We start from the raw sequence: 12,507 nt of genomic DNA on the forward strand, positions 1-12,507 counted from the left end.
GTTGAAGACTTTCACATTTGATATACAAGATTGAATACTTTATGGACCGGTCAGTTTCTCCAGCCTGGGGGGGGGGGGTGGATTCTTAAATTGGGCTGACAAAAAGTCACTGACCCCCCTATCTGTAAAACCCAAAACAGGCTGACCCTCTATCACTTAATTCTAAAACATGATGACCCCCCCCCCCCCATATATGATATTCGCATGAGTGACAGGTATTTTTTGATCGTGACTCAGCGTGGACTGCTTGACTGTCTTGCATCTACTTTATAAGATCCCGGGTTAGCACTATCATAATTATAATTATTGACTACACAGGGTAAATATATTTGAGTTTAATAGCATCTTGACAGTGAAAGGTAGGGGGAAAGCTTGAGAAGGGAATATGTACAGCTGTCATGGGGGTCCTAGAGGGTCTCCCCCTAGAAGCCCAGGAGGTTTTTAACTCTGAAAAGTCAATTTTGAGACTATTCAGACATTTTTAGAAAATCATTTCCAAGCTTTACAAGACAGCACCAACATGTAAAAAGCAACTACATAAGGTTGAAATATTTTTGAAATATAGTTTGATAGGATCTTGACAGTAAGAGGTAGGGGGGCGATCTTGAGACTGGGATATGTACACCTCATGGGGGCAAGTATCAGAAACTATTCTTTATAACTTACACTAGGGGTTGAAATATGTTCTTAAAAAGTTAAATGGCATCATTATATACATGTAGTAAAGGACAGCACATCTAATGGTAGTATCATTGGTAGGGGAGATTTGGAGATTAAGGCAATTTTAGACTATCTTGGCAAACATTTCACATCTTGAAAAGACAATATCATCTCAAATTAGAATAGGGTGAAAATATTTAAGAAAAGTTTATTACCATTATGACAGTAAAAAGGTTGCTGGTGCATCTGATTGTTGGTTGAATGCATGAGTGACCTCTGGGGTGAGGAAGTCCTTGGGGTTTTCCCCTTGACAGATATAGAGTTTTTTTATTGAGATACTAAGGCAATGTTTAGGTTATTCATAACCTTTGAGGTAATATTTTCAAGCTTCGAAAAGCTAACCTAAATGGACGTTTTAAATGAGTTTCCTATATCACATAAAATAGACATGTAACATTAGTATAGGGGCATTAATATATGTATAATAAAGTCACCGGTATGTTAGAGAACTTTAGGTGGTCATACCTAGTGTATAATAGAAACTGGAATCTGATGAGATGTGGTGATTTGTAGTGTCAATAAAATGACGAGTAGAACAATTTAGATTAACTTCATTTATAAACTAGCTATGAAAATTGCCATTACGAAACCTTCAAGTCACAAGTTCACTTTTGCCCCAAACTGCAATATAAGTGAAGCATTGGTTGTGAAACAGTCAAGCATTTACATGACATGTTCTGTAACTAGTGTGGTAGCTAGGTAATACTTGTATATGTATATGTATATGTATAGTTATGTTTGAACTAATAAGTAATATTAAAGAATTCATGTAAGAAACAGGGACAAGAACAAATATTGACATTTACCACATTTCAGACAAGGCTATATGCCATTTTAGAAAGGATTTTTTTCTTCCATCACAATTTAAAACACAATGACCCCCCCTATCCACAATTTTCAAAACAGAATGACCCCCCTACTGCCAATTTCAAAAACAGGGTGACCCACCCCTACCAATCCACCGGACCCCCCCCCCCCCAGGCCGAAGAAACTGACCGGTCCCTTATTCCTTATCCCATGAACATCAGACTCACTTTTAGTACACTTGCTGTTGAATAGGCAAGACTGTATACCAACTTGGACCAATTCAAATAGTAATAGCTGTGACTTCAGAAATTGTCCTTATCTCACTTTCATGATGTAATTGCAATGATTGCATGACGATATCGTTCACTGTAACACAGCTGACTGAAGACCACCTTGGCTTTGAAACTACTTTTAAAAGGAAGTGGAGTCCTGTAGTTTTGAAAACAGTGCATACATTTTGCGAATGAAATATATCTATGAATCCCACCATCTAACTCATTCACAAGTCTACCGCCCACGAAAAGACAATAAAATCTATCTATGAATTCCACCAATTAACTCATTGATATGTCTACCGCCCACAAAAAGACAATGCAATCTATCTATGAATTCCACCAACTAACTCATTCACATGTCTACCGCCCACAAAAAAGACAATGAAATCTATCTATGAATTCCACCAACTAACTCATTCACATGTCTACCGCCCACAAAAAGACAATGAAATCTATCTATGAATTCCACCAACTAACTCATTCACATGTCTACCGCCCACAAAAAAGACAATGAAATCTATCTATGAATTCCACCAACTAACTCATTCACATGTCTACCGCCCACAAAAAGACAATGAAATCTATCTATGAATTCCACCAACTAACTCATTCACCTGTCTACCGCCCACAAAAAAGACAATGAAATCTATCTATGAATTCCACCAACTAACTCATTCACATGTCTACCGCCCACAAAAAAGACAATGAAATCTATCTATGAATTCCACCAACTAACTCATTCACATGTCTACTGCCCACAAAACGACAATGAAATCTATGAATTCCACCAAATAACTCATTCATATGTCTACCTCCCACAAAAAGACAATGTTGTGGCAGCAGTGAGGTCATTACCATTGACTTGTCTCTATTCATGTCTAATATCATTGAAACCCAGCTTTTGAAATATTTGAATGAGGGCGTGGGGTGAGACAGTCATGTTTTAGAGAAAGGAAATTGCCCATTGTACAATGCAAACCGAAAGTGGAGAATATAGCGCCCTCTAGTATTAAATACTGGTATATGGGGGAATAACATACACTATGGCATACCAAACACTGCATGTCCCTTGCAAGTTGGTGCTCCAGTAAATGGTTGGGAATGCAGGTCTACCCATCAATATTGCTGTATAGTTTTGGTTTGGGTTGTAATATAGAAACAAAATGTAAATTCCAGCATCCAATTTTTTATTTATTCAAGGAGAGATATTGACAATATGCAGCTTGGAATTTTAGTATATGAGTATTTTAGTATCTGTCATCAGTCGCTTGATTCTTTGGCAAATAATTATATGTTTGTGTTTTTAGATTGTTAAATGTATTTTGTCCAAATTTCTTCTTTTTTTGTGAGCTATGGACAAAACATTATGACTTAGTTATTTTACATGTTTGGCATGATTATTTTCTGATTCCAGAATGCATCAAAAGTGTCATGATTCTGTATTGTTTATTTAATAAAAAGATCTACCATGAACACGAAAAATGTACAATTGAATTTTAAAAATATCTAACTGAAGACCAACTATGTAATTATGTATCATGATTGGCATTTTTGAAAATGAAAGTGACTCTAGAATTGATTGCACAATAGACTTTTTGGCATGATTGAAAGCCCAAAACATCTATCGCACAGACCAGTATTGACAGATGTAGCTGGTCTAGAAATGGCTGCAGGATAGAATTAGATAAAATTATTTTGGATAAATAGTCTTCTAAAACTCGTGCTGAAAAAATGTCCTGAACAACCTATGTCCGACCACTAACTTTCTTGTAATGTAGGTGTTTGACAGAAGAAAGCGTTTTTCACAGTTGTTTCCATATGTACCATGTCGAATATTTTTCTGTGCATATGACTTTATTGTAATTTATCACAGTCAGGTTACAAAAAAAATACCGCCAATGGCGTTGTAGCACAACTGTACAGTTTTTAAAAATGTTTATCCATATGGTAGTCCATACTAACAATAAGTGTTCATTTGGTGAATGACTATCCAGTTGCCTATCCAACCATGTTGCTATCTTTACGATATATGCTATCATTTGGCTGTTGCTATGGACGTGGTCTTGTTGCTAGGCATATTTACATACATTTTTTGAATGTTTATTCAATGGTCTATTAATCCCCATTGTTATCTTTGCAATATGTGATCATTTGGCTGTTGCTATGGGCGTGGTCTTGTTGCTAGGCACACTTGCATACATTGTTTGAATGTTTATTCATTTGTCTTTCTATTCCTGTTGTTATCTTTGCAATCTATGTGATTATTTGGCTGTTGCTATGGGCGTGGTCTTGTTGCTAGGCATATTTACATAAATTTTTTGAATGTTTATTCAATTGTCTATTAATCCCCTTTGCTGTCTTTGCAATATATGTGATCATTTGGCTGTTGCTATGGGCGTGGTCTTGTTGCTAGGCATATTTGCATACATTTTTTGAATGTTTATTCATTTGTCTTTCTATTCCTGTTGTTATCTTTGCAATCTATGTGATTATTTGGTTGTTGCTATGGGCGTGGTCTTGTTGCTAGGCATATTTACATAAATTTTTTGAATGTTTATTCAATTGTCTATTAATCCCCTTTGTTATCTTTGCAATATATGTGATCATTTGGCTGTTGCTAAATGCACACACACACACACACACACATCCACACACACACACACACAGAGACAGACGTGGTAAACCAGGAAGCTTACAAATGGATACATGCTGCTGTTCTACACTGAGAAAAAGACTCTGTTTTCAGGGGTTTCAAGTGTTTGTATTGATATTTTCATTGAATCTGAAGATTATTACATCAAAGCAAGGAGGTGAGCTCTTAAAATACACATCATCTGTAAGCTTTATTGCAAAAATATAGTCATGATCATCTGCTCACTTCACACCTTTCACGCATGTATACTATTTGGAGCAGATGATGTGTCTGTCAATCTCGATCAAAACAAGAATACATACGCTTTACCCAGGGACGAAGTAGGGCAATGATACCTTATCACTTCACTGTATTAAAGTTGTTCAACAGTTATGATACGCACCAAGAAGTATGTAAACTTTCTGATGGATAATAGAAATGTTATGCAGGTTTCAATTTCGTTTATTATTTGCCGTGGAAACGAGTGTGCATATTCTGGGTATGTAGGGGATCATGAAAGCCAAGTGCAGTTGAGGATGGCAAGCTTTCCTGACATTTGAACAATGTTTTTGACAATAACTTTCACTGGGACTTGAAAAATCACAGATATAGAGCTAAATTTCTTGCATAAATCATGAAATTGCAAGACTACCCTTATGGAAGGCATTCATGTTAAATCTGGTTAAGATATAGCCTCTTACCTAAATTAATTAATTATGTAAATTATTCATATAAGCTTTAAGCTAAATCAACAAACCTTATTGGACATATGCGCTTTGTTATGGTTAACGTGGAGTCATGATGAGTGAATGGTTAGCGTGACTGGCTTGGAATCTACAGGTTGCAGGTTCGAGCCCTGTCGCTGCCTGCTGTTTGTTTCTGAGTGACTAAAGTCCTTGGGCAAGATTTGAACCACGACTGTGCCTCAGTCAACCCAGCTGTATAACTGGGGACCTGGTAGGATGTAGGTTGCAATGTGCTTAAATGGCTGCAATGGATTGTATGCTCCCGGGAAGTTGAGGAAGACTAAAAATTGTGCCGTTGTGCCGTTCTGATCCGAGCCAGGGGTAATAATTGTAAAGTGCTATGAGCACGGAGTGGGAAAGCGCTATATAAGAACCCAACATTAACGTATGGACCGAATTACATTGAATTTGAAGTATGCATTCCAATGATATAGCCCAATTACACAAAACCATTAATTATGCAAATAACTAATTAATGTTCATTGGTTGTTTACCAAAATGTAACCAGTTCTTGCCATGAGCATATGGAAGATGTGAAGCAAACATCATTATAACTGAGCAAGCTGTTTTTAAGAAAATGATGACACTGACAGACAGACAGACACACACACTCACAGAGGGACAGATGGACAAACAGACAGACACACACACAGAAAGACACACAGCTAGACACACATCGCCATTTCAATACCTCCGCTTATGGGAGATAAAAATGGAAACTGGTGGGATCACATTTTAAACAATAGATTGGTTTTGACAGATTTCCCCTGGCCCTCTAAAGGCTCCTTAACTCATTCATAAAACCAAACAGCAACCCACAAACTAACCCATTCACAAACTCAAACACCAGCCTACTATCTAAGTCAACCATTAGTATTTATTTATTCACATCAACTGTAAATGACAAACCATTGAAATATTAAGATGACAAAACATTTTATAGTAATTGTCTATTTTGTTTCTTTACATGTTGCGTTAACACTAAATATCTTGTATATCATAAAGTTGATTACAATTTGAACCCTGCCAAGGAAATCAACACATGAAAAAAGAGAACCAAGTCCTGAGTTTAGTATACATCATTTGAAAAATATACGATGCTATGTATAGTATGATTCTTTATTTGGTATACGATGTTATGCAAAGTACGGTCCTTTATTTGGTATACGATGTTATGCATAGTATGGTCCTTTATTTGGTATACGATGTTATGCATAGTATGGTCCTTTATTTGGTATACGATGTTATGCATAGTATGGTCCTTTATTTGGCATACGATGCTATGCATGGTATGGGCCTTTATTTGTCATAAGATACTATGCATGGTATAGGGCCTTATTGGTATACGATGCTATGCATGGTATGGGGCCATATTTGGTATAAGATGCCATGCCGGTATGGGGGCCTTATTTGGTATACTATGCTATGCATGGTATGGGGCCTTATTTGGCATACATTTTATGGTATGGTATCAGACAGACAGACAGACGCCGGCGATCCCTATAGCACTACTGAATATGGTATGTTCAGTTGTGCTAAAAATAGCGCAAATGGTGTTGTAGCACAACCGTATTTTGCTGTTGCTCTGGGCGTGGTCGTGTTGCTAGGAATATTTGCATACATTTTTTGAATCTTTAGTAACTACCCTTCCCAGTTTTTATCTTTACAATATAAACCATCGTTTACATGTAGCTGTTGCTATGGGTGCGGTCCTTTTGCTAGGCATATTTGCATACATTTTTCGAATGTGTATTCACTTACCTACCCATCTCTATTGTTATCTTTGTAATATGCTTCATCATTACACTGTTGCTAAGGGTGTGGTCATGGTTGCTAGGGCCAATTGAGTCAAAATGTTTTCAACAATAACTGCAGAATAATACCTCCAGAAACATCCCTACCAAGTTTGAACCCCATTCCCCATGCAGTTTCTAGATAATGTTTTTGACCAAAATTGACATTTTAGACCTAATTTGAATATCGCTGATGCGATCATGACTTTATTAATACAGCTTCATCTAACACATGCCCAGATGCATCACCATTTTTAGTAGTTTTGGAATGATAGATTTTTGACCACACATTTGTAAACTGCATATAACTGATGGAATCATCATGTCAGGGACATTTTTTTACCCAAATCATACACTGTGGCAAGATCATTTTGATTTGAACAATTTCCCAACTAGACATCCACACAGACAGACAGACAGACAGACAGACAGACAGACAGATAGACAGACAGACACTTTGCTATGACTATGTCACTACTGAGCCTAAAAAGTTCAGTTGTACTAAAAATGATTGAAAAGTTATGTTTGAATATAGATGGGAATACAAGGCTTATTATATTTAGTATCACCAATAGTACAGGTTGGTTGCTGTCAGTATGTAATTTATGTGAATACCACAACTGGAATGAGAAAAGGTATAACGTTTTTGTATTCTTGGCTCCCCTCGTATTATTTCGCACAGTAGTACTCCACAAGTGACAATTCCACTCCTTCGGAGTGATGTACAACTAACAATTCTACCTATGGGAGAGGGATGAACAGCTAATAATACTACCCCTGGGAGGCATGTACAACTGACAATTCTACCCCTGGGCCGGGAGGCATGTACAACTAACTATGCTACCCCTGAGAGGCATGTACAAGTGACAGTCCTATCTCCTGGGAGAGGGATGTACAAATGTGCAATTGACAATTCTACAAATCAAGTACTTTGACATCATGGCTGTGATGTTCAGTGACCGCTATGATACATGAACTCAATACAGCCACACTAAGTGGACATTTGACCTGGCCTTGACCTATGTTACACACAAATTGACCATCACTAGAATATTTTATTATCTTATCCTGCCAAAAGTCACATACGTAGATGTTGTCTTCGCCATCAACGTCAATGCCAATTGGAGACACAACCGACCTGGGCCCAGAAGTACTGAACGTCGATTTGAGCTGCCCTTCTGAATCGTAAACTTGCACTGCCGGATACCCGTTACCAGGCACGATGACATCATCTTGACTGTTGACAGCCAGGGAACATGGATACTGAATCTGCCCCTTGTCACCATTGTAAGTTCCGAATACACCGATATGCTGACCATTGAGTGTATACCTTCTAATGCAGGATCTGCCTTGTTGTACATCAGTTACCATGACAACGTCTTGGCTGGTTACTGCAATACCACGTGGATTTATCCCTTCCTTTTGACCAAATACTCGTATCACCTGGTCATACTCATTGCATACTACAATTTGGCTATTTCCAACGTCAGTTATGACGTATTTCCCATCACGTGTTTCTGCTATATCGTATGGCATGAATGGCTTGGCAAACCTGTTGAAATTGGCAATGACACGACAGTGACCATTCCATCCAAGTATTTGTAGGCGATGATTGTCTTTGTCAGCAATCACCATTTTCTGAGAGTTGTTAATTATGACACCACATGGGTAACAGAACTGACCAGGTTTACAACCATGTCCGCCTAAAGTCATGGGTAACCTTGCCACAATAGACTGCCTACACACTGTAATAAACAACATATTACAATAGTAAATTATATACACTTCTATGCCACAATATTAATAACAAGCAGTCATCGGGACCCCCCCCCCCCCATATGACGCCGGGCACACACACTGACGGACGGACACACGCGCACACGCACAGACTGAACCCAATCTATAAGCCCCCTTTTCCTGACTATGTCCGACAGGGGCTAAGAACAATTTATTCTTTGATAACTCTATGATTTCCATTCTGGCCAACCAAAGCTGTTATTTTTTCTGTCACACCGCGAAATAACGAATGGCGCGTTTTGGACGGTGCCGTAAAAGAGGCCGCGGTTTGCGACGATTATGATTTCTAGCCTGTGATTTCTTGTGTGCTTCCAAAACACATCAACCAATCAGAACGGTAGCTGCTTCTTCTGATATCATTATTAAGTGTAGAATATGCTATACCTACAGTACAGTGTTGAATAGCTAAGACAAACGTAAATGTAAGGAGCTCCATAATTTTGAGGAGATGGAATGGTGCAGGAGGGGGGGGGGAGATCTTCAAAAAATAGGATGATTATTTTGATCCGCTCCCTGTAATCCTGACTACAGCCTATACAAATAATAAAAAAACTATTGTACACAACTGCAATCCAACTTACCTTGTACATCTGGAACGAGGTCTATACCTCTGTCACATTGCTTTGGTGATACGATCAGATTCCAGGAATCGATCATTCTGTTAAGCTTTCCCTTCAGATGTCCTTGTTTGGGTTGTTTTTCGGAGTTATACGTCACGATTTTATGGTCAGGCATGACAGGTGCATCTGGTAATGTATAATTATATCAAAGATTATTTCACTTTATATGTACGTTACTTTAAGATTATATGTACATTACTTTAAAGATGTAAGTACGTTACTCTAAGATTATTTGAACATTACTCTAAGATTGTACGTGCCTTACTCTAAGACTGTATATACGTCACTCTACGATGTATGTACGTTACTCTAAGATTCTATGTACGTTACTCTACGATGTATGTACGTTACTCTCCGATGTATGTACGTTACTCTACGATGTATGTACGTTACTCTAAGATTCTATGTACATTACTCTAATATATATGTACGTTACTCTAATATTGTATGTACAATACTCTAATATTGTATGTACGTTACTCTAAGATTTTATGTAGGTTACGCTACAATTCTATGTACGTTTCTCTAAGAATCTATAAACGTTACTCTAAAATTGTGTGTACCATACTCTAAAATGTATGTACGTTACTCTAAAATTGTGTGTACCATACTCTAAAATGTATGTACGTTACTCTAAAATTGTGTGTACCATACTCTAAAATCTATAAACGTTACTCTAAGATTGCATGTACCATACTCTAAAATGCATGTACGTTACTCTAAGATTGTATGCATGTTACTCTAAGGTTCTGTATACATTGCTCTAAGATTGTATGTACATTACTCAAAGATTGTATGTACATTATTCTAAGATTTTATGCACGTTAACTCTACGATTCTATGTATGTTACTCTAAGATGTGTGTATGTTACTCTAAGATGTATATACGTTACTCTTACATTGCACGTACGTTACTCTAAGATTGTATGTACGATACTCTAAGATTATATGTACGATTGTATGTACGATACTCTAAGATTGTATGTACGATTGTATGTACGTTACTCTAAGATTGTATGTACGTTACTCTAAGATTGTATGTACGTTACTCTATGATGTATGTACGATACTCTAAGATTGTATGTACGATTGTATGTACGATACTCTAAGATTGTATGTATGTTACTCTAAGATTGTATGTACGTTACACTATGATGTATGTACGTTACTCTAAGATTGTACGTACGTTACTCTAAGATTGTATGTACGTTACACTAAGATTGTATGTACGTTACTCTAAGATTGTATGTACGTTACTCTAAGATTGTATGTACGATTGTATGTACGATACTCTAAGATTGTATGTACGTTACTCTAAGATTGTATGTACGTTACACTATGATGTATGTACGTTACTCTAAGATTGTATGTACGATACTCTAAGATTGTATGTACGATTGTATGTACGATACTCTAAGATTGTATGTACGATACTCTAAGATTGTATGTACGATACTCTAAGATTGTATGTACGTTACTCTAAGATTGTATGTACGTTACTCTATGATGTATGTACGATACTCTAAGATTGTATGTACGATTGTATGTACGATACTCTAAGATTGTATGTATGTTACTCTAAGATTGTATGTACGTTACACTATGATGTATGTACGTTACTCTAAGATTGTACGTACGTTACTCTAAGATTGTATGTACGTTACACTAAGATTGTATGTACGTTACTCTAAGATTGTATGTACGTTACTCTAAGATTGTATGTACGATTGTATGTACGATACTCTAAGATTGTATGTACGTTACTCTAAGATTGTATGTACGTTACACTATGATGTATGTACGTTACTCTAAGATTGTATGTACGATACTCTAAGATTGTATGTACGATTGTATGTACGATACTCTAAGATTGTATGTACGATACTCTAAGATTGTATGTACGATTGTATGTACGATACTCTAAGATTATATGTACGATACTCTAAGATTGTATGTACGATTGTATGTACGATACTCTAAGATTGTATGTACGATACTCTAAGATTGTATGTACGATTGTATGTACGATACTCTAAGATTGTATGTACGATACTCTAAGATTGTATGTACGATTGTATGTACGATACTCTAAGATTGTATGTACGATACTCTAAGATTATATGTACGATTGTATGTACTATACTCTAAGATTATATGTACGATTGTATGTACGATACTCTAAGATTGTATGTATGTTACTCTATGATGTATGTACGATACTGTAAGATTGTATGTACGATACTCTAAGATTGTATGTACGATTGTATGTACGATACTCTAAGATTGTATGTACGATTGTATGTACGATACTGTAAGATTGTATGTACGATACTCTAAGATTGTATGTACGTTACTCTAAGATTGTATGTACGATTGTATGTACGATACTCTAAGATTGTATGTACGATTGTATGTACGATACTCTAAGATTGTATGTACGATTGTATGTACGATACTCTAAGATTGTATGCACGTTACTCTAAGATTGTATGTACGATACTCTAAGATTGTATGTACGATTGTATGTACGATACTCTAAGATTGTATGTACGATACTCTAAGATTGTATGTACGATTGTATGTACGATACTCTAAGATTGTATGTACGATTGTATGCACGATACTCTAAGATTGTATGTACGATTGTATGTACGATACTCTAAGATTGTATGTACGATACTCTAAGATTGTATGTACGATTGTATGTACGTTACTCTAAGATTGTATGTACGATTGTATGCACGATACTCTAAGATTGTATGTACGTTACTCTAAGATTGTATGTACGATTGTATGTACGTTACTCTAAGATTGTATGTACGATTGTATGCACGATACTCTAAGATTGTATGTACGTTACTCTAAGATTGTATGTACGATTGTATGTACGATACTCTAAGATTGCACGTACGTTACTCTAAGATTGTATGCACGATACTCTAAGATTGTATGTACGATACTCTAAGATTGTATGTACGATTGTATGTACGATACTCTAAGATTGCACGTACGTTACTCTATGATGTATGTACGATACTCTAAGATTGTATGTACGATTGTATGTACGATACTCTAAGATTGTATGTATGTTACTCTAAGATTGTATGTACGTTACAC

The 12,507-nt window shown here is 36.6% G+C and overlaps 1 protein-coding gene across 2 annotated transcripts in view; it reads right to left on the reverse strand.

Moving 5' to 3' along the window:
* Window positions 1-6,133: 6,133 nt before the first annotated feature.
* The window catches only part of LOC144440146 (uncharacterized), a 175,657-nt gene continuing 169,283 nt past the window's right edge, over window positions 6,134-12,507 (reverse strand). For both annotated transcript variants that reach the window (XM_078129419.1, XM_078129418.1), the window contains exons 10-11: window positions 9,352-9,516; window positions 6,134-8,718 (exon numbers count right to left, since the gene is read on the reverse strand). In XM_078129419.1, the coding sequence (XP_077985545.1) occupies window positions 7,889-8,718; window positions 9,352-9,516 (995 nt within the window). In that variant the 3' untranslated portion in view covers window positions 6,134-7,888. The remainder of the gene's footprint in view (window positions 8,719-9,351; window positions 9,517-12,507) is intronic.

This window comes from Glandiceps talaboti, chromosome 9 (assembly GCF_964340395.1).
Source record: "Glandiceps talaboti chromosome 9, keGlaTala1.1, whole genome shotgun sequence".
Taxonomy (NCBI): domain Eukaryota; kingdom Metazoa; phylum Hemichordata; class Enteropneusta; family Spengelidae; genus Glandiceps; species Glandiceps talaboti.